The sequence below is a fragment of the Salminus brasiliensis genome, chromosome 12 (genome assembly GCF_030463535.1).
Source record: "Salminus brasiliensis chromosome 12, fSalBra1.hap2, whole genome shotgun sequence".
NCBI classification, from domain to species: domain Eukaryota; kingdom Metazoa; phylum Chordata; class Actinopteri; order Characiformes; family Bryconidae; genus Salminus; species Salminus brasiliensis.
The window spans coordinates 9745828-9768145 of record NC_132889.1 but is presented as its reverse complement, the minus strand read 5'-3'; the positions used below and the strand labels follow the sequence as shown (position 1 = coordinate 9768145).

General features: G+C 39.4%; 2 protein-coding genes across 3 annotated transcripts; both read right to left on the bottom strand.

Moving 5' to 3' along the window:
* Positions 1-4141: 4141 nt before the first annotated feature.
* On the bottom strand, positions 4142-10978 carry LOC140574434 (5-hydroxytryptamine receptor 3A-like). The gene is made up of 9 exons (XM_072694263.1): positions 10764-10978; positions 10343-10503; positions 8485-8529; positions 8281-8390; positions 7974-8146; positions 6865-7025; positions 5765-5975; positions 5193-5333; positions 4142-4990 (listed from the first exon to the last, which is right to left on the bottom strand). Exons 1-9 carry the CDS (start codon positions 10807-10809, stop codon positions 4737-4739), a joined length of 1302 nt encoding a protein of 433 aa, XP_072550364.1. The 5' UTR covers positions 10810-10978; the 3' UTR covers positions 4142-4736.
* A 73-nt stretch (positions 10979-11051) lies between these two features.
* tsen54 (TSEN54 tRNA splicing endonuclease subunit) lies at positions 11052-18815 on the bottom strand. 2 transcript variants are annotated; one of them, XM_072694261.1, is made up of 11 exons: positions 18729-18815; positions 18162-18320; positions 17461-17524; positions 16398-16481; positions 16101-16199; positions 15376-15428; positions 15193-15294; positions 13396-14006; positions 11907-11967; positions 11677-11790; positions 11052-11470 (listed from the first exon to the last, which is right to left on the bottom strand). In XM_072694261.1, the coding sequence occupies exons 1-11, from the start codon at positions 18788-18790 to the stop codon at positions 11323-11325; spliced, it is 1557 nt and encodes a 518-aa protein (XP_072550362.1). In that variant the 5' UTR covers positions 18791-18815; the 3' UTR covers positions 11052-11322. The 2 variants fall into 2 exon arrangements, with proteins under 2 accessions (XP_072550362.1, XP_072550363.1); XM_072694262.1 differs by lacking the exon at positions 16398-16481.
* Positions 18816-22318: the final 3503 nt, after the last annotated feature.

The window sequence follows — 22318 nt, the reverse complement described above, 5'->3', positions numbered from 1 at the left end:
CAAGCACAATGATTGGCTGTCTGTATAGCAATGCTCTACTGTTATTGGTTCTTCAGCATGTCCTTGTCCTTCCCCCAAACGCACTACGGCGAGCAATAATAACAAAAAAAACAAGCCAGGCAGCAGCTAAAATGTTTGTGGTTATTGTTTACAACGTAGGTTAGCCTAAATCAACATTAGCCTGTGTGCTGAACAGCACTTCGTGCCTCACATGCGTTTCACTCGCCATGCCAGCGAATGTTGCTAGGCTCAGCCTTTTGAGTTTGTGTCCGAGTTAGCAGTAGCTAGCTATGTGTTCTGCTCTGTTCGGGTCGTGTTCTGTTTTGGCAGCTCTCAGAATGAGTGTTGGATTTACCGGAGCCGGTCAGTTGGTCCGCGCGTTGGTGAATGGATTTAGTGCTGCTGGTAAGTTACACGGTCTTTATGATTTTCTTGTTTGTGGCAACAAAAACGGAGCTGCCCATTTTTTCTTCCGCAGGTGTGATTGCTACACATAGAATAACAGTTAGCTCTCCTGACCTATCAACTGCCACTGGACTTAGGGTAAGACAAAACGTACACGAGAAGGTCTTTATCATTATAATCCAGCCAAAATGTAAACAATGCCATTCGCAGAGGTTTGTAAATAGTTTGTAAACAGAGGTAAATAGTTTGTCTCCACCTCTGAAAATGGGAGTGAATCTGACCAACAGCAACAAAGAGACTGTCAGGAGGAGTGATGTCTTGTTTCTGCCTGTGAAGCCACATATTACACCGTTTGTGTTGGATGAGATTGGACCAGATATTGAGGAGCGTCACCTCATCGTCTCATGTGCAGCAGGTTTCACCATCAGCTTCATAGAGAAGGTTTGTAAAGTGCTTCTTGGCCTGTATTCATAAACCCTCTCCGAGTAGGAGGGCTGATGAAAGATCGTGTTCTCCTTTCTTACTTTCAGTGACCTTACTGACAGGAAACAATACCATTCCTACCCTGAAATTCTAAGGATCTGTTCTGCTCACCTAGCACACAAGGTGATTAATTAGGTAGTAGCCTTGATAATAATTATTATTAAATATTGCAATAATTTGTGACTGTATCAATGATCCTGTCTTATCATCTGTCTTTTTGGCTTTCTGTCACATGCCACTTACTTATGTTTTTGTGGTAGACATGATATGCCCTCAGTAGAAGGTGCTGTTTGCACACAAGCCATTTCTGTCTGCACAATTTAATATCGCTAACAACCATGAATCAGCAGGATCTCAGTAATGTCTATTTTGCCTGTTTTGGCATATTGACTCTCATGGAAAAAATCCACTGAGGTCCAGATCATATCTACCTCTCTAGCTCCAGCAATTTCTGAGATATTAATGCTTGGAAAAAATGTAGAGCATATATACCCTACTGGTCAAATGTTTAAGAACACTCCCAATTTACCAACGTTTTAATTGACATTTAAGTTTATTGAATAACTTGCAATGGTTCAAAGTCCTGTAACCTTAAATAGTACATTTATTTATTCTTACAACTTTTGAGTAAAATGAACTAAAAACTGAAAAATTATGTAGATGGGGGTGGGGGGTGGGACTTTTTATTAGGGAGGTCAGTGGTTAACACCTTACAGTTAGTCTGTTGCATTGAAGCAAGGAAATGCTTTGACAGCTAATGTAAACATTTTATCATTTACAACCCCCTTATCAATATAAAGTCATTGTAGGAACTGTTACGGCACTCTGCACCACAGAATTTCAAGGTCTTCGCGCATTCAGATTCCTATTATAATGTCTTGAGGAAAACAATTAAGGAATGGATATTGACCTCCTAAAGTGAAGCTCTGTCCTGTTACAAATGAAGACAGAATGTTGGCACTACAACCAGGTTGGTGTCATTTTCTAATTTAATAAATTTAACAAAATCCTTTCTACAATTGTACAGCGCTGCAGACCTGCAAACTGCAGAGGGTCCTACAGGGCATCAATTATGCATTTAAGGTGCTGAAGTAAAAGTCTGTTTTTTAGGAACTGATATGATGATGGATCTTGAAGCACACAACCACAACAGGCTGGGTCAAGGACTGATTAAAGAGATCAGCAAGGCTGGGAGAAAACTGTTCACAATAGTGCCTGAGTGTTGCAGGTGAGACACCATTAGGGCCAGCAGCTTTTCTTACATTCTGTTTTCTAAATACATGGTTGGCCATCCCTACAGTCAAGCATGGTGGTGGCAGCATCATGCTGTGGGGCTGCTTCTCAGCCAAGGGGCTTGGCCATCTGGTCCGCATCCACGGGAAGATGGATAGCACAGCCTACCTGGAGATTTTTTTATAGGCTATATACTGAGTTACTCTCTGTCTGTGAGAGTGTGTCATTTAATGTTGTATTTTATTTACACTGTTGAGCTAAAGCATCTGTAATAGTCGTCTGTTGGGAAGGCCCATCTTCAACTGGGGGAAAACCGAAGACCTATTAGATTAGTTGTTTAGCTTTTCATAGCCCCCTTTTAAAACAAAGTCGACATACCAATTTGCTCACATTAGTGGGCTTTCCTTGCTCATTTGGCTTAAAGTCCAAATATCTGGCTACCAAACAAATAAAAATCTGTTTGGTAGTGGTCTATGGCTGATAATAAACTGTGTGTTTTTAGGGAGCAGCAAGAAGCTGCTAGACTCTGAGCAGTACCCTGGTCAGCTGAAGGACAATGTTGCTTCCCCACTGGTGGGGCCACTATCCATGCTCTGCATGTGATGGAGAGTGGAGGTTTTCGCAGGATGCTTATAAATGCAGTGGAGACATCGTGCATTAGAACCAGGTTAGCAGAGTAATATCTAATCTGCAGTATGCTTATCATGCAAACACTGTTATTGTATATACTTATTTAGTGTAGTGCTTCTCATAGCTCTTGGTAGGTGTGGGCTACAGTGGGGAAAAAAAGAATTTAGTCAGTCACCAATTGTGCAAGTTCTCCCACTTAAAAAGATGAGAGAGGCCTGTAATTGACATCATAGGTAGACCAAGTATGAGAGACAAAATTAGACAATTTTTTAAAGATCTGAGTCCCTGGCGGCGTAGTGTGTTACTGACGGTAGCCTTTGTAACGTTGGTCCCAGCTTTCTGCAGGTCATTTACCGCGTGGTTCTGGGATTTTTGCTCACCGTTCTTGTGATCATTTTGACCATATGGGCTGAGATCTTGCGTGGAGCCCTAATTGAGGGAGATTAGCAGTGGTCTTATAGGTCTTCCATTTTCTGAATATTGCTCCCACAGTAGATTTCTTCATACCAAGCTGCTTGCCTATTGCAGATTCAGTCTTCCCAGCCTGGTGCAGGTCTACAATTTTGTTTCTGGTGTCCTTCGACAGCTCTTTGGTCTTCACCATAGTGGAGTTTGGAGTGTGACTGTTTGAGGTTGTGGGCAGGTGTCTTTTATACTGTTAACGAGTTCAAACAGGTGCCATTAATACAGGTAATGAGTGGAGGACAGAGAAGCCTCTTAAAGAAGTTGTTACAGGTCTGTGACAGCCAGAAATCTTGCTTGTTTATAGGTGACCAAATACTTATTTTCCAGTATTATTTGCAAATAAATTCTTGAAAAATCAGACAATGTGATTTTTAGATTTTTTTTTCTCATTTTGTCTCTAGTTGAGGTCTACCTATGATGTCAATTACAGGCCTCTCTCATTTTTTTAAGTGGGGGAGCTTGCACAATTGGTGAGTGACTAAATACTTTTTTCCCCACTGTATATCTGAGTAGTTATAAAGGGTTTTGAAAAGGCACATAGGAAATTGTAATTTTCCTGCACAGTTTTAAGTATTCAGTTCCTCAACACACAGAAGCCTTTTTTTTTTTTAACTGATCTTTCCCTTTGCGGACAGAGAGCTCCTGCACTTAGCAGACCCGGAGAAGATTTCCCCAGCCGCTATCAAAAAGACGACCCTTAAAAACGTGCTACAGCAGCCAGGTGTAAGCAGGGCAGGGGTTGGGGCACAGACTGGCATCAGCCTCAACAGTCCCGGTTCCAGTCCCGGTTCCAGTCCCAAACACAAAAACTGAGGGCAAAAATTAGCTTTTTTTATAATACTGTTTAGTACATTTACTTAATTCTAAATAAACAGAATGTTATCACTTATTATATTATATTTAAAATATTTTCTTAAAAACAAAATAAAAAGTAAATATATAATCTTTTTGAACAGCTCTTTTGCACATCATCTTTTTCAATAAACAGTTGTGATTTATTGAAAACCACTAAGCTATGGCTTGAACATCAAGTGGTTTGACAAATGTAAAGGTGTAAAAGTTCAACCAAGGCATGGTGATAATCCCTGCTCATTAGGTATAGCTAAATATAGGTATACACTTGTAAGCAATATTCCAGGGGTTTTAAACGATTGGCCAAATCTAGTCTCACTTCATTTGGATAGTACATTTATCTCCCTACAGATTTTTGACTGATGTTCAAATGGTCTATCTGGTCTACAAGAGTTAGTATTAGGACTAGGGATAGGTATAGGTTTTGGGTTTAGAGAACAGTTAAAGTGAATTTAAAAGATATTTGTGATCATATTTTATTGCATTGCTTAAAATGGAAAAACACGTTCAATAAATGGGTAAAATATTTTTTAAGTTTCTAATCAAGTTTTTTTCAAGTTTTACATTCAAATGAGAAAGCTTGTATGCAGAATACAATCATTAAATGTAATGTATATGGTAATGTGTGATTCTGTCATTTCAGCATTTCAGTCTTGCCCTCAGAAAAACTATGGAGACCAAGCCTGCCAAATGTGTTGCAAAAACCATGTGACACTGCTTACATAGATAACAGTGAAAGTCTTGTCTATTGCTTTAGCCACTTTTGTCCACCGCAGAGTCATCTTTTGTTTCTGAGTTTCTTTAGTTAAAAGATGTTGATGCATGTTCTGAAGCTCTGTCAGTATCCGTTGAAGGACAGTATTGCTACACAACTCTCCACTCCTTTCACTGTCAGGGGTGCGTTGAGAAGCTCCCTCTCTAGCTGTAGAGCAAAGACTTAATAATTTAGAAAGGCTGTCTTTAAACAATATTTAATTCAATAAATTTACCTACACCATAAGCAAAAAGTACATTGGTTTACATGTTTTTATTTTATTTTTTTACTTTAAAGATGTGGGTGGAACATGGATAGGTCAAGCCCCACCTTAAACTTGACAAATGTGTTCTTGGCATTTGGAACTTACTGTCCAGAAGAGCAGAAGCAGTTGCAGTTTTCCCATACAATTTAGCTATGGCTTGAACATCCTGCGTCTTAAGAAAAGTCACAAGTATAGTCTCCAGAAGGCTTACAGCTGTAAAGGTGAAAATGCCACTGCAGTAGACCCCTAAAGTGACAACAAGGATGTTATGTTGTTATAGTCTACTGCAGGTCTACTGCAATCACCAATCTGGCTGCAGGTAATCCGTTCAAACAGAAGCACACTTCCCATCACTGATGAATTGTTTTGAAGACTGAGACCATCTGATTACACAAAAATATTAAACTAAGATTAAATTAAGCTTGTGCTTGTTTGGAGTAAAAACCTGCAGTCACATTGGTCCTTTGTGGGTAATATTAGTAACCCGTTTACCACATCTACAGAATGGGTAATAAGGGTGATAATTTTTTGTCCCCATCATGTTATATGTTCTAACAAAGCTGAAACTGAAAAGGGTTTTGTTATTCATTTAAAAGTGGGCCATAATCTTTACAGTTTGTAGAAGTACAATTCCGAAATATTTACATTAAAGAAGTGTGTTGACAGTGCGGACAAACCTATTAGTGGAAGGTCATCAGACGTGGAGGGCAGCATGTCATGGAGGATTAGCAGCAAGACAGAAATTGCCAAAAGTAATGTCACCTTAAAGCTCAACTTCTCTCCTCCATCATCTGCGATGAAGAAGCAGGCTAGATCCAACACCAGGAAGTACAAAATTGGCAGCAGGAAGATGACTACATATAGTAGGGGTCTCCTCTTTATGGTAATCTGTATGTTGAAAGTATAGTTTTATTACAATTATACATAAAACTAGCATAGGTTCAGGTCAGTAAAAGTAAAGGACAGGGCACATCGACAACAGTAACACTAACATTCCAATTTTAGCAGTAGAAGTTGTCATTTTGTATACTGCGCCATGTCAGTATTATAAATTCCAGACTATGGTCCTTTATTAGGGGAAAAAACTGCCAGTTTTTGGGGTTATTTTGAGCTGTGGACTTTTGATCAGCTGATGAACAGCATATTTCAGTTAAATTGTTGTTTTTAATAAATAGCCTGCTTCAAATATTTTTGTCTCTTGCTCCCATTTCTTCTTTTAGCATTGTAAAGCTCTTTTTAGAACCTTCTTAAAATCCAATAGTGCAAAATGCAAATTCTTGCAATTATATCAAACTGGGCTTAAGATTTTATATATGTGTGTGTGTGTATGACATATACATTTTTTTTATTTTTGTGTCTTTTACTAATTACTTTTTGTGTAAAGCTACTTTGAGACAACAACAGTTGTAAAAAGTACTATACAAATTTGATTTGATGATTCTCTTAGCCCTGTTTGAAGTGCCTGTCTGAACAGGCAGACGGCACAAGTTCTTTGTTCTAACAAAAGTGGTACAGTTACAGTTCAGGTCTAAAATCTACTTTTGTTAAGTTTCTAAGAATTACTTACTCTGTTCAGATTTCATTCATTTTGGAGGCTGTCTTGTTACATTTTGTAGCCTCCCACCATTTACACAAAAGTATGGTTCACCAAACATACATTTGTGTTTGTTGGTGTTTATTGGGTTGATGTGCTCAGGCCTTAGTGGCATCACTGAAAGTTAGTCATTCTAGCCTCAAAAGCATTAACAATGTTTGAGCTGTACAATGAGATTAGTACCGTATATGTGAGCTGGTCCCACACTCTTCCACTAGCCTGTATATGAGCCTTGGACATGTTGATGCTGACAAGATCCCATTCTCCTTGGGTTTGGAAAAACTGCTTTGAGCTAATCGTCAGTATGGAAGCGTTGGAGTAAGCATCAATTTTAATCTCATCAACTGTGGAGCATAAGTTACATCAGCATGTTACAAAAAAGAAAAAAACATGCATGCACAACTAAGAAGGTTGAGAAGTATGATTTTTCCATTCTCCTGTTCAAATCTTTTTTTCTTTTTTCTTTTTAAATTGTATGCCATTACAAAATGTAATTAATAATATTGAGCATGTTGCAGTCTGCTGCACAAAAGCAGTTTTGATTAATTACTTTGCTTTACTGTACAGAGCACAATTTGCCAACATTTGGAGTGTACTATTTGTTTTATTTCATATTTCTTTGTATGTGTGCAGCTATAAAAGAATGTTTTAGGTTTAGAAAAAAATCTAAAAACAAACAAACTCTATCTTTTTTTCTGGGGCAGAATGAGTGTACAGCATACATCCTGAATAGAAAACAAAACAAGAATTTAATGCCCAGGTTATGATATTTTGTAGGTCAAAATTGACCGGCTCATAAAAAGGTTTACTATATCATTTTTTTCGCTGTCTCAGGAAGTGCAAGCTCATTATGTTCTAAATGAGAGCTGAAAAAAAACTTCTCTGTTCCCAGGACTGTGACTGTTCACGTATATGTCATCATGTTTCTTAAAAACAACTGATTAATCATAATGTTTAATAAATAAAATATTGCCTATCCTGGTTGCACAAACACGCTCCCTTTTTAACTGTTTATTAAACAAAGGCCTCAAATATTAACACCCTGACTAATTTACATTTGGTCACAAATATACATTGTGGAAACCATTAACTGGCAGACATATGCCTTGGTTGTTCCTGGCCATCTGAACCAATTTCTTCACAGCTAAGAGTGACAAAACTAAGATTTTTTTCCCCCCCAGATGCCTTCTTTCATATTCTGTGTTGTGATATAATACTGTAAGCCAGAGTGCATAATGCATTTCATCACCCCAACTGAACCAGGAATTTTGATAGTACCCAATGCCACTTACTATTATGTAAAAAAGATTGGAGAGTAAGAGTGCAACTCTGGATGTCAAAAGGAAACAGGTGTAGATCCATTTTACAGGCAGAAGTCATTGTGTAAGCCTCTACGACTGCTACAATGCCTTCAGACTTTATCTTCAGAAATGGAGGCTCCTTTGTTGAAAACTCTGCCCTAATGCTAAACAGACAGCAAAGGGGTCAACATAACTTTCAGTCTTAACTCCAATTGCATAATTTGCCTTAAACACCTGTTTATACTGCAGCACATACAGTAAAAAGACTTCATAGAGGTGTCTTGTGTTTTCTACTTACTTCTCAGTGATAGTTATATCTGGAATCCACAGCATTTCTTTGGGAACAGAGATGTGATCTATTCCACAGAAGTCTGCAGGGTTCCATTTTGTAAACTCATTGACCCAGCCCTGGAAAACAATATCTTAATTTAAACCATAAAATTATCAACAAAACTGTTCCTAAAATGAATAACAGTGTGTCAGATGTAAAACAGATGCATACCATTTCCAAATACACGAGTGGAGAGAAGGTTTGGGCTTTTTCATTCTGGGGAATAAAAAAATGTTTTTGAACAGCAGCCTTCCAACATGGTGTTTCAACTGCTATACAAACATTTCTCAGGTGGCAGTTTTACATCGGACAAAGACGGTTTGAGTGTATGATTTGCGGAACACACGTTGTGCTATGAAAAAGTATTTACTCCTCATGATTTCTTTCTTTTTTTGTATATTTGCCATTAAATCTTTTATCATTTAAATGTATACAGAAGAGAGTACTTACATAGTATACACAGTACTCGCTCCCCCTTATATTTCCATTTCTGTCATTTTGACATAATGTGAATCTGGCAGTTGTTCTTTACATTGTTTCAGAATTGTCAGAATAAATTACAATTAAAAATACCTTTTCTGACCAGTGTTTTTTTTTTGTTTTTTTTGTTTTTTAAGTAAAATATTAACATTAGAATAAATACAGCTAATATTACTACAAAAGGTAGTGGTTTTATGTTTGTCACTGTGTTCATTAAGACATTTCCAATTCCTTCCATTTCCTTATCATAGACGTGTTCTCTCTTCAGAAGGAGGTCTGGGGGAAAAATGGATATGCACAGAATGGATATGCACAGAATGCAAGGTCTCTGATGTCCAGAGTGAAGTTTCCAAGGTCAGTGATGGTTTGGGTGGTGTTGGTCCACTGTGTTCCATCAAGTCAAAAGTCAATGCAGCTGTCTATCAGGAGCATTTAGAGCACTCCACATGCTGACAATACAGAGATGCCGATTTCCTTTTCCAGCAGGACTTAGCACCTGCCCACAGTGCCAAAACTACTACAGAATGGTTTGCTGACTATTACATCGCTGTGCTTGATTGAGCAGCCAACTCTCCGCACCTGAACCCCATTGAGAATCTATGGGGTCCTGTCAAGAGGAAGATGAAAAACACCTGACCCAGCAAAATGAGCTGAAGGCGACAGTCAAAGCAATCTGGGCTTCAATAACATCTTGGAAGTGCTATAAGGTGATTGCCTCCATACCACACCACACTGATTTGTGGTGTCAGAAGTTGGACATTTCTGCATTTTACATGGCTTACTGTTTGGCTATAAGCCATTCTGATCACAAGTAAAAGATAAAAAAAGGCTTTGCAACAAAAATGAATACCCCCAGGCAGAGCAGGCATTACGTGCCTCTGATAAGATTGAAAAAAAAATGTGTGTCATGTATTTGCAAACTGAATGTAAAATCGTAGCAGTCGCTAAAACAGTAGTTTAATTTAATTTAATGTAGTGTGAATGATCAAGCTGGACTGCACTATACATTTCAAAGTTTGTAGAACTCTGCTTATCCAGCATTTCTTTTTTGGATAAAGAATTATTTATGAATTTTTTTTTGAGAAGATATTAATAGGGAGTCTGTTTCTGCAATAACAGCCTCAACTTATTTGGGAAGGCTAAAGCAGATGATGGAACGTAAGTATTTGCATTCAGTCACAACAGCAACAGTCAGTACTTATGCTGGACAATTTGACATAAATAATGTAACTGTCAGGATAAGTACTAGGTAACAAAAATTGAGTTGTACACTACAGTGTCTCATGAGGGGTGATGAGTTGTTGTTTTTTTTTATGAATTCCTATAAAGCTCCAATGAAAACATACACTTGTTGGTAGAACATGGATAGATCACTTAATTCTCCTGTTTAATAAATGGGTATGCATTTGTCTGTGGGTATGCATTATTCTGTGTATACAGTTAAACTGCTTCGCTAATAAAAAAAAAATTAAAAATATGCCTGAAACACTGCAAACTCACTGCAGTCAGCTGTTCATTGTGTAGGACACATATGATGTTAGACACATACCATTTCTGTGATAGAGGAAACATAAATGTCGGCCAAAACAAGAGTAGGAGTTCTCCAGTGAAGAACAGGGCGCAAAGATGTCATCTTAATATTGTCTTTGTCCAGGCCAAGGTACTCTTGAACAGCCTGGTAACTGCAATTAGACAAAGCATGCACCAACCCTGTAGAGGCAAGAAGCTTCATATGTTCAGAAAGATGGAAGAGATTGTTTAATGGGTTCAACTACTCCACTGGCGCTTTGAAGGCCTATGGTTGCACTGACTGTGCTCATCAGATGCTGCACAGGTATCAAAATCATTAATGAATAACCAGCTCTTTAGGTGTTGGTTACTCAGATCTCCAAATGATGATCAAATAATACATTTATTTCTTTAAAAGAAACCTTGTCTTCTTCCAAACAGATATAAAATGATTAACTTACCAAATGATGCAGTGAAGAGCCATAAAAGGTACGCTGGAAAAATCATTTTCCCTGCTCAGCTGTGTTAATATTTAAGATTCACAACACTCACTTCATTTAGGACGTTTGCAGATCTGATGTGACATTTATGCTTTTAGCATGTAGATTCTGCCCCACCCTTTCTGCTTTAACAAAGCTCTGTTTGCTGAGCTAACAAGGAGATACTTTGCAAACAGCCGACATCCCTGATGTGCTCACAGTGAAGAGCTTTTGAGTTGTGTACGCAACAAATTAAATGCACACATGCACTTGGAGAAAATTACCTTATAATTACAATACACCAGTTCAAAGTCAAATGGCATTCACTGATAAGACATGAATGCTGTTGTTCATGCTGGGTTACTGGAAAAACATCACATGCAGCTTTGAAGATCTGTGTGTTATGGTGCTACAAAGCAAGTTAACTAATTCTTCTAAATTGGTTCCATGAAGTGAGTTTCTTTTACTAGGTACTGTGCCGCTGATAACAACTCAAAGTCATGTTGTGCAGCCGTTGTGTGCCTCATGGATGGCCAGTAGTTCAGTAGACATCAGTGGGCAGCTTGAACTCCTTGAAGCAATAGAAAGAGATGTCTCCATGATCAACAACAGCAAATGTCACAGGGATGTCCCCGCTCTGCAAGGACAGCTGCTTCATAACAAGGAGGTCAGGCATTGGACCATCAAAGCTATGTGAAGACAAAAAGCCCAAGTCAAACATTACAGAGTAAATTCAACCCACAACTCACATAGATAAGGGACTCCTGTCACCCATATTCAACTCAAGAACAAAGGGTGCATGGCACTGCAAAACATGCACTACATAAACCAAACACCTGCTCTGAAAAATTATATGCAACACAGACTGTGGTCACTCTATCGTGTCTTTGTTTACCTGCAAACACACATGCGGGTATAGGGATTTCCAGGGTGACTCTTCCTAAAGTCAGCCACTGTGTCAGGCTGGTAAACATTGAAAACAATCCTCCACTGGTCTGACTGAGGTAACCTAAGAGCACAGAGGCTGAAGTAAGATGTCAGATAGTGCAGTACACAAGAGCAGGAACACAAGAGCATACATACGTGAATGAGATGACAATAACAACAAAATTAAACATTATTTACTTGGATGCTTCATCCAGCAAATCAGAAGACTGAATAATGCTGACTTCTTCCAGCAGTTCACCTACCAAATAAAAAGAAATAAAAGACAGAACAATCTTTATAAAAGACATAGAAATAAATAGTCCCATTCTGTGCTTTTGGCTCATATTTGGTGTTCTGATATGATGCAATGAGGCATGCATTTTTTTTTTATATACATTAAGGACTACTGCTACTGCTCTGTTCATCTGAAAACATCTACCATTTAGACCATTTATTTGAAACTGAAGTTGTACAGTAGTAGCAGCAAAGTATGAAAAAAAAATCAGTGGTTTTCTTTCACACAGAAGAATGTGCCGGGAATTGTTTGCTTAATTTTGAACATCACTTTTCTATGTGCATTGTTCTGAAAAATGCAAAGTGGTAGGGGTTAATTAGTTTATCGCTTATCCTTCTTTCCCCTGGATACAAACACTCAAGCAGCGAAGAACAGTGCTTTCTGGAATCATGGCATTTCACGGTGCAAACAATGTGCTGTTCTCATAGGTGAAGGTTGAAGCAGTCACGTGCTTGTCACGATGCCTCAGACCGTACAGTGAGGACAGCTGAGAAGATCATAGGGTTCTTTTTCCCCTCTGTCACAGACATTCACACTACACGCCGCACCCATAAGGCTATCAGCATTGTGAAGGACCCCACTAATCCCTCATATGGACTTTTTTCCACTGCTTTCGTCTGGCAGAAAGTACAGGACCATCCGTGCTGTCGCTGCACGGTTCTGCAGTAGCCTCGTCCCTCAAGCAGTCGAGACTTTTAAACTCACAGAACAGAACTAAAGAGACAGAACTAACCCCCCCACCACACCGACTCACGTCATAGCATGTTAATCTGTCTGCATCTTATTTATCTTACTTCTATATTCTATACTTTACTATCTTAGTACCCGTTGTGTTTCATGTTTCATGTGCATTATAAGTTGACTGCATATGTCATAGCATGTTCAATTTCTATGCACCTTATACTTACTACCACTACCTCAATTTACCTAAAAAATCGTATTTACTGTATTGCCTTTCTAGTTTAATGTCACCTACGTCTGCACGTTGCACTTTCTGCAGTCTATTCTGTACTGTATTGTTTTTTTCTTGTTTTGTTCCATGTTGCACCCTTGTTCTGGGAAAAATGTCATTTCATTCCATGGTGTACTTGTACAAAGCTAAAATGACAGTAAAAGCCTCTTGACTTCACATTACTCTTGACTTGACAAAATGAACCATGCAACCCCATACGTGGTTCCGTGAGTAGATAGGTTTCACATGAGGAGCAACAGAGATTGGTTCTCTGGGCTGTTTCTGGGCTTGAAAACAACAGCTTTTACACTTGACCAAATGTACTGAACTCTCAGAGCAAGTGCTCCTGGGTCCGAAATAAAAAAGCTAGTGTGAAATCAACCATCATTGAAACACTGGTTCCAAACTTATGAACAGTGTGTACAAAAACAAAGACTTACGGTGTGAAGTACACTGCCCAGGCTGACTCAGAGGTGTAACATCCTTTTCCCAGAGGTGAGCAGGTCTTTCCCTGCGTTGACGACTTTTCCTCTTCTCCATCAGCTTTAAAAACTCAGCCCAGTTCTTGCAGCGCTGCACCTCTCGGTCATCGTTCACATCACGCTTGTATTGCTTCCACTCCTTCTGCCTCTCTCGCTCCCGTCGGGACAGTCTCTCCTCCTTTAGATTTAGTTTCTTCAGCCAGGGGGCTACTTTACACTCTCCCACCTGCAGAGCCCCTGGAAGTAACATGGGGTTAGGGGCCTCAAGGCAGGTACGGCTGGCCCGGGACGAGCCAAGGTCAGGAAAAGAAATGCAGCTAAAGTCCCACGCCGGGGCTGCAGGCAGGCCTGATGTAAATTGGGATTGGCTTGATTCATTTGTCCACCAGTTCCTCCCAGGAGTTCTGGCCACACATGAGTGGACAGAGTCCATTGGCTTGTCCTGGGGAGTTTGCTCTGTTTTAGGCTGGAGCTGGGCTGTCTGGTCTAAATGTGGGTCTCCAGTCATAACTTCTTCACATGGTCCCGCAGTTGTTATCGTCTCAAGAGGCATAGTAGTTCTGTCTGGCCTAAATAACACAAAATCTATGATTCCTGCCATTGATATGTATGCTGTATATGTCAGTTTAATATTTACTGGCTATAAATCAGTCATTTTTATTTCACACTTCATTTAGTTTAATGTTGAAATACATTAATATAAATACTTTGGCACAAAATCAGGCAACAATATACAACAGGACATCATTGTGCCAAATCCTCCGAATAGGGGAGCAAAAAACTTCCCAGAACAATGTTGTACAGAGAGCATTTCTAGCATTGTGCTGTTTGTATTTAAATGACAAACAAATATTTGGTGTGATTTGAAGAAGACGGTTGCAGCAAGAGGTTGCTGTACTAAATACTAAAAGCACTCATCATGAAGGACTTGAACAATCCTTAAACTGCTGTCCCAAACTGTCCAAATCCAATGCAGTGACTCGGGATCAGGGCAATTATTATTACTACTATTATTATTATTATTTATTTTAACTGACAGGTACGGGGAGCAGTAAGCAGCCAAAACAGTTCTGAAAAAGAACTGAAAAAACAGAAACAGAAAAAGTTCACCCGAACTTTCTGTTTAACAAAATAACTCCCCCCCCGCCCCCATCAATGTGCACTAAATACCTTATAATGTCAAAGTGACTGTGAGGTTTATAAGAGTTAATTATCAGCACGTCTTACCTAAGTTGTGGGGCTGTATTATTCGTATTAACACAAACATCAGATCAGAATCAGAATTGACCGTCAGGCAGCATTAGGGTACTCGGATCAAAGAGTAAAAACTTGATCGGGTGTCATTTTGTGTTGAATTTGGAATAAACATATGTTACATTAGTTGTATTAGCTATGTAATTTTTTTGTGTGCAGTGGAGGTTGAATCATTTCGACTGCAATTGTATTATCAGTATGTTGCGGTGACACTGAACAGATAAATATCTTCACATTGTTTTATAATTATATCTCTAAAATTTTAGTATTTGAATATTGGAACCTGAATATTGTTAAGCAATTTCTTGAGTAGCTGTGCACAACCCTTCTTTAAATGATGTCAAGTTGTGAAGAAACCACAAATGTACCATATGGCTAAAACCGCAGTTGCAGCCACCTTGAAGCATGTACAGAATCTCAAACAACGTCATAAACAAATGAAATGGATTTTTACCCCAACCAAAGGCAGTTACTGAGCAAATTCAGACACATTGTGGGTACCTTGATCCAGGGCTGTGGCTACGCTTCCTCTTCAGCTGCTTATTCTGCCTTTCCCGGTACAGGGGCAAATTCAGCTGCCGTTCATAGAGGGACGGCACTGCACTACAAGAGAAATACTTTTTAGGGGGGGATTACTCATTAAATATGGTGCATAAAATAGATGCAAAAATACTGCATATTTACCTAGGATTAAATCTGTTCACCACATATCCCAGTCTCTTTAAATGACCAAATACCTACAAAAGGAAGAAAAAACACTCTTGGTACCTACAGAGTGATGCAATCACTGTAACTATATACAATATAGTGCATTATTTATAGTAACATTTGATGTAATGCTTTGTGGCATATGCCAGTAAGCGCGATATAGACCAATGTGTTTCTTAATGCACAGCCAAAGATAACCAGCAAACCTTTACACAAAGTAAACAGTGATGGGTGTTAGAAGTCCTTAGTAAAGAATCTTGAGGCAGAGTAGTATAAATAGTATAAAGGTTAAAGTGTATATGTGGATGCATGTCTGTGGACACACACTACTTTAACAATCAACTTCGTGCTTATTGGGAAACACATTTTGTTTCTGTACTGGAGTTTACATTTATGACATAATCCCTTAGATCAATGACTGGAGCCCCTGGACATCACCAAATACTGACTTTCCTTCCTTGAGATGCTTTGCCAGGCTTTAATGAAGCCAACTTCAGTCACTAATTCTTTGTGGGCCCTTTCTGTCTTCAGTTTTGTCATTCTATTCCAAGAACCTTTAGGTTACTTCTGCAGTATGTTTTTGGTCACTGTCCTACTGTACGGTGAAGTGACTAAATTAGACAAAATGTATCCTACTCAAGTTTGACATCACTATCACTTTGCACAACCTGTCAAAAGAAACTCCATCCTGGAGTACCAACCTGGTACTGATGAAAAGTCACTGTTTCTGGGGAAAGGAAGCGTTCATAACCCTCCTGAATGGACAGAGGAAGATCCTGATAGAACACTTGCACACTGCCCTGTTATGTTTAACAGATAAAAAATACATACAGTTTTATTCAGCATAATTACAAACTGAAGGAAAAATTTACAAATAAAAACAAACTTACAAACATTGTGTATCCTCCGTGGTTCTGCACATGCACACATCAAACCATGACATCCCACCCATGATGATTCGGAACGAATACAGGTACAGTTACACCCCTACTACTTACACATTCCATGAGATAGAGAGCCTCTTCTGGAAGTAAGCACTGCTTCCCATGATCTGAAAAGCCCATAGTCTGCCAAAATTTCCCCTGCAGCAAAATCAGTTCAAAATAGTCACCATTATTGGCAGTAAATCAACTGCCGTAACAGGTTTCAAATACTTTTGCTAGAAAAATATAAACTCTTAATACTGATGTAAAGAGTGTTCAGGAAGAAATTCTCAAAAATAAAAACTGCACAATTTCCCCTTATATCCACTGCCGGAAATTAGTGAAGACATGTTCTGTGCCTTAATGCTTTTGGCCCAATGTAGCTAACTAGTAATGAAAAAGTACTGCCACATGTGAACAATGATGTTCGGTTTTTAGTTCTGGTTCGGTATTCTCATGCATACATCTGACACTGAATCAAAAAAGACATACATTTTGACACCCACAATAACTGTAATAATATCCAAAAGCATTTCGAGTGTAAATCAAGCATTTCATAATGGCTTCAAATGTTGCCTTGAGTACATGAAAACATGATTAAACATGCCCAGTGTCAGAAACCTGTCTTCTGCATGTTTTCTGTTTTTCTGGTATGTTGTAGAATGTGAATGGCAGAATTTGGTTGTGTAAATGAGCAGAACTAACAGAGGAATCCCATCAGGTTGCTTTTGAATTAAAACAAAACTTTACACTCTTGCCTCAAACTGTGCCAGGTTAAGCAATCTTAGTTTTTGACATTATCTATCAGTGACAAAGTACAAATACAATACAAATTTCAAGATGGCTGCTGCTACTGTTTGTACACATGGAACATTATTTTGATCACAATCAGCAGTGTGTTACAGTGTCAGAAACCATTCAATCTGATTTATGGCTGAACCACTGTTACCATTAGCAGCTTACTGTAGTGTTTCCCACCTCCCACCCCCCAGTCCTGGATGCCAGCCTGCCCTAACTCATCCGATTCAGTTCTAGAAGTATTTGATAATTAGCTAACAGAGTCAATGCTGTGCAGGTGACCTTTCCGGACTGAAGTTGGGAGAGCTTTTTATGAAAATGCTTTCTGTAAGGAACTCACTGCTGGCGACTGCAGCTTCACTAGCTTTTCTTCTGGAATCCATTCCGCACATACAAGGTTTCCACTACACAGGAGGGAAAATCAGAAAGAAAAACACTTTATCTTTGCATATGCATGTTTGTCAGGTCTAGCCCAGTATTAATAAAGTAACATAGAGGTAACAGTCTCAAAATCACCAAGTTCCATAAGACTGGACTTTGATCTTGGTTCTCACTCATGGAACAAAGTGGAATTGGCTCTGACCATCAGCATTATACAATGATACCCAAAAATGATGATTCCAGTCTAATTAAATCTACACTACATGTCAAGGTGTTTGTGAACATCCCTGCGAAAATGCATTCAGCTACTTGAAGTTGCACCCATTTTTGGCACAGATGTGCAAATGCTTTTCGGAAGAGTTGAGAAGATGGAGATGAAGTGGGGTGGTGATCATCCAACATCCTGACCTCACTAATGCAATCAAATCCTCAAAGCAATGTTTCACAATCTAGTAAAACACTTTCCCTGGTCTGTAAAGACAGACAGTATAAACTTTCCAAGTGCTGACAGGGCCCAGCAGATGATCCACACTTGTTCTCTCTTCCACCACTCAACAATCCTGAGTACACCTAACACAGATGTAGAAGGGCTAATCCAAAGCAGAACAGTGCCCACATACACTGCCCTTAGTTATTTTGTTCGTAATGGGTGTCACTCACAGTCTCTCGACTCGTTCCTCTGCCACAAGCGTCCAGTGCTCATCGAGACATTTGTGCAGGCGCGCCCTCTGCTGCTCAGATCCAGTGGGCAAGAACTCTTTTTGTCCTTTCACGGGAATCTTATGACTTCGAGATCGAGCATGAAACAGCTCTGACGAACTGCGGGTCAAAAGCGGACATTTTATGAACATACTAAACAACTACTGGAACGGACTTCTTATAAGTCTTAGTCAGCATTCCATGGTGGGTCAGACATGCAAACCTGGTACATATTATGCTTTAAAAGTCACCAAACTGATTAGAAGATTTATGAAAAGACGTTGGTTTGTCACACTGAGCAGCCTTATTTGCTACGTACTTGAGAAGGCAGTAGTTTTGTCTTAGCATTAAGTTAGCTAGCTAGCTAGCTAGCTAACGCTAGTTAGCAGTTTTGCGAGAGGTTGAGCCCACATGTGCTTAGATAATGGTCTGAAATACTACTATGTCGGTTAAAAGGGCTGTGTTCAGAAAATCAAAACGGAAAGTTCCTACTTCAGTCACAACAAAACTATCATTTTTGCCGCTTACCTTAATAACTCCTTACTAAAGTCTACCTTTACAGCTTCAGAGTGAGTGTCTTCGGCAGCCATGTTTACAGCTTATTTGGCAGCCCCTGGGCCCTAGTGCGTACTGGCAGGAGGTGTAATTGTATACAGTTACTATTGGGGGCAGCATAATACTACACTTTATTTGACCGAGACACAAGTTGCTCTCTATCTTAGGTTGATGAAGTTTTAGTAGGGCTTCCTACTAGCAAGTACTAACAAGTACTGTGACAGTTAAGGTGGGGGTGCTTTAATTGCTGTCGTTACACAAAAGTATTTGCTTCCAAAAGTATCTGGGCGATTGATATTGTGCTGGGAAAAACACATAGCATTTCCTTTACACAGACCATTCCACCACTGTTATCTTATTTTTGGCAAAGTCTGTTTTTCCAAACTGCAATTAGATTTGCATTTAGAGTGCCTTTGATCATTAAAGTGTCTCATATCCCAGTTGTTTTTTGCTGTAACTTGTTTAAGCAGTATTTCTACTGCAGTAGTATTTAAACACTGTGTTCACTCACTGTCCACTATATTAGACACTCCTTCCTAGTTGGTCCACTTTGTAGATGTAAAGTCAGAGACAGCAGCTTATTTGTAGCTGCACAGTTTGTGTTGGTCATCCTGCCACAGGACGCTGTTGGCTGGTTATTTTTTGATTGGTTAACTAGACAGATAACTTTATTAATCCCAGGGAGAAAGTCATGTATTACAGCAGCACAGAAGTATAGTGGAAATGCTACTGAACTATACGCAATCCAGCAGCGACGCTGAGGTGTTCACCATCTCCAGCAGCACAGCTGTGTCTGATCCACTTGTAACAGCACAACACACACTAACACGCTACCACCATCATGTGTGACTGCAGTGCTGAGAATGACCCACCACCCAACTAATACCTGCTCTTCGGTGGTCCTGTGGGGACCTGGCCTTTAAAGAACAGGGTGAAAGGAGGCTAGCAAAGCATGCAGATGGAAGAAACAGATGGATTACAGTTTGTAATTATAGAACTTTAAAAAGTGGACAATGTGTAGAGACTACTAGGATTACTGATGTTATGGCTGATATATATTATTTCTACTTCTACTAACCTCTGTGGAAGCTGTTTGATGTGATTTTATCATTTTCAAAAAAATTTAAAGAAATGAAGTTACCTTAGGAACATCTTTATATCTTCATCTTTATTCCCTTTAAAGACTGTTGGGACCCACTGTATTATGACTATAATGTTTTGTTTTTGTAAAAAAAAAAAAAAAAAAAAAGAAAACCACTGAAAATCTTTATATTTTCACTGATATTTTACATCAGGAGGCTGGAGACCATTCCTCAAGTCTAATTCTGGAAGATTAGAAACTCAAAGCCTAGTCATGGACCAAACTTCAATATCAGTAGTAATACACCACTGATAAACCTCAGCAGTCAGGCACAAGACTGCCAGTGACAGGTTGAGCCTTCTGAAATACACATCTGTGTCACAGGGGGCCATCCTCTGAGAATTAAAGCTGTGCTGACTCAAGTGCCCATTACACACCCAGCAACCAACATCAGAATGTGTAATGGCCTTTGTTTCAAATGCTTTTTCACGGCCATTCAAGGCAATTCTCTAAATCCTCTAAGGTGTTATTAGGGGTATCAGGTGGAAAGTGGACAGTAACGTGTGTGGCCACCATGCTCAAGCTCTCCTTTGTTTGGCCACAAAGCAAGGCCACCTGACCCCAGAGGTGAGGGATGCATATCAAATGAAACAGTACCTCACAAACCAAAACATGGACACACAGCACAAGGAAGTGAGCAGTCGCTCCTCCCATGGCTCCCCCTGTCTCCCCCGCCCCTGACAGAAAGTCAACAATGCAACCACATTTCCAGTAAGCCAGATAGCTTCCCAAGTGCTACTCATCACCATAGAAACAAACGCCTCAAGCTGACAGTGGTGTCTCTCCTGTGGCCAAATGAGGCCACCCATGCACCAAAAATGTTACTTTTCAGTTTTTACCACAACAATGCAAACTCATGTACACAGGTCTATTTTCTCCTTTGTAAACAACATATGACAGACAAAGGGAAAAACACTTGGTTAGTAATACTTTTGTACCCTGTGTTCTTGGATAAGCTTTTAAAACTGCCATGAAGACATTTATAAAGATTTATTGAAACAAGCATCATAAACAAAAGCGACATTTATGAACACTTTATTAGAACAAGCACTCATAAAGATTTATTTTTTGTAGGTTTTTCGATTGCTAGCCGTTAGGATTGACCCATATAGGATTAGAAACTCAAAGCCTAGTCATGGACCAACTTCAATATCAGTAGTAATGCACCACTGATAAACCTCAGCAGTCAGGCACAAGACTGCCAGTGACAGGTTGAGCCCAAGCGTAGTTAATGTAGAAAACATATTGTTCTTTGACAGCATTACCACCCAAACTATACATGGTAAATTATTTATTAACATGTACTGTATGATTATTTGAATAGTTCAGACCAGAGGAGGATGGGTCCTCCTTGTGAGTCTTGGTTCCTCCCAAGGTTTCTTCCTCCAGCTCTGAGGGAGTTATTCCCTGCCACTATTGGCTTTGGCTTGCTCACTGGGGATCTTAGGTTTTCATGTCTTTTTATTTTGTTGATTTATTGTTTTTTTACTGATTACTGTTTCTGTAAAGCTGCTTTGTAACAACACCAGTTGTAAAAAGTGCTATACAAATTTAATTTTATATTGATTTGGTGATTTAATGTTGACGATCAGACTGACTGGTGTTCTGGGAACATTCATAGTAGCCATAATGTTACAGCAACAGAATATCTTCTGTGGCAACACAGAAAAATTGATGAAACTAATGGGTTGAATGTTTTAACCTTGCAACATCATCCAGCCCATTGTCAAATGTGACAGTGACATGGCGACTTGGTATGACATTCTCCATGTCTTATTCACCCGTGCTTAACCCCATGGTCTGGAGTTGCATGAAGGCCTTTCAGAGTATGTGACTCCTTAATCCCTTGGACCAAATGCAGTGAATTGGGCTCATTGCATCTAAAATCAGCAGAGCTGGTTGACCATTGACTTGCAAAACATGCATGGCCAAGTTCGGTGAGCAGGGTCATCTTAAAGCGTTAGCCTGAATATTAACACTGTTACATGCTGGTAGTGAGGTTGTGAGTGTGTGGATCATTTGATCATCCTTCTAATATGATTTTTTGTGGGTTTTTTTGAGGTTTTTGGACAAAAGGAGCAGTCTGTGTGGGACAGGTCACTGAGTAACCAGAGTAAACACATTTCATATTCTTTCAACAATGTGAAGAAATCCGAGATTGTCAGCTCCTTGGTGTCCAATCCTGATTAAATCAAGTAGGAATCTGTGCACATCTGAAGAGTGTCAAAGATGCTGACACCAACAAAGCCATTAGCAAACAAAGCCACGCTGGGAACTCATCCACAGTTTGGCTTCCTACAACACTAATCTGTTAAATCTTTGTTTTTTTACCTCCACTTTCACTGATACTGTATCTGACACCAGGCTAATCCCCAAACCCCCTTCACCTCATCCCTGAAGCTTCCTGACAGCAGCTGTAGCT

What these genes read in the sequence shown, in the direction of transcription:
- LOC140574434 (XM_072694263.1), bottom strand. Translation starts at nt 10,809, where the DNA reads ATGATTTTTCCAGCGTACCTTTTATGGCTCTTCACTGCATCATTTG. An exon ending in CACTCGTGTATTTGGAAATG is followed by an intron (nt 8,391 to 8,484) that starts GTATGCATCTGT and finishes ATTGTTTTCCAG; the next exon opens with GGCTGGGTCAATGAGTTTAC. An exon ending in TGATGACCTTCCACTAATAG is followed by an intron (nt 5,334 to 5,764) that starts GTTTGTCCGCAC and finishes TTGTCACTTTAG; the next exon opens with GGGTCTACTGCAGTGGCATT.
- tsen54 (XM_072694261.1), bottom strand. Translation starts at nt 18,790, where the DNA reads ATGGCTGCCGAAGACACTCACTCTGAAGCTGTAAAGGTAGACTTTAGT. An exon ending in TTGCTGGATGAAGCATCCAA is followed by an intron (nt 11,791 to 11,906) that starts GTAAATAATGTT and finishes CTGTGCTCTTAG; the next exon opens with GTTACCTCAGTCAGACCAGT. An exon ending in ACCCGCATGTGTGTTTGCAG is followed by an intron (nt 11,471 to 11,676) that starts GTAAACAAAGAC and finishes GTCTTCACATAG; the next exon opens with CTTTGATGGTCCAATGCCTG.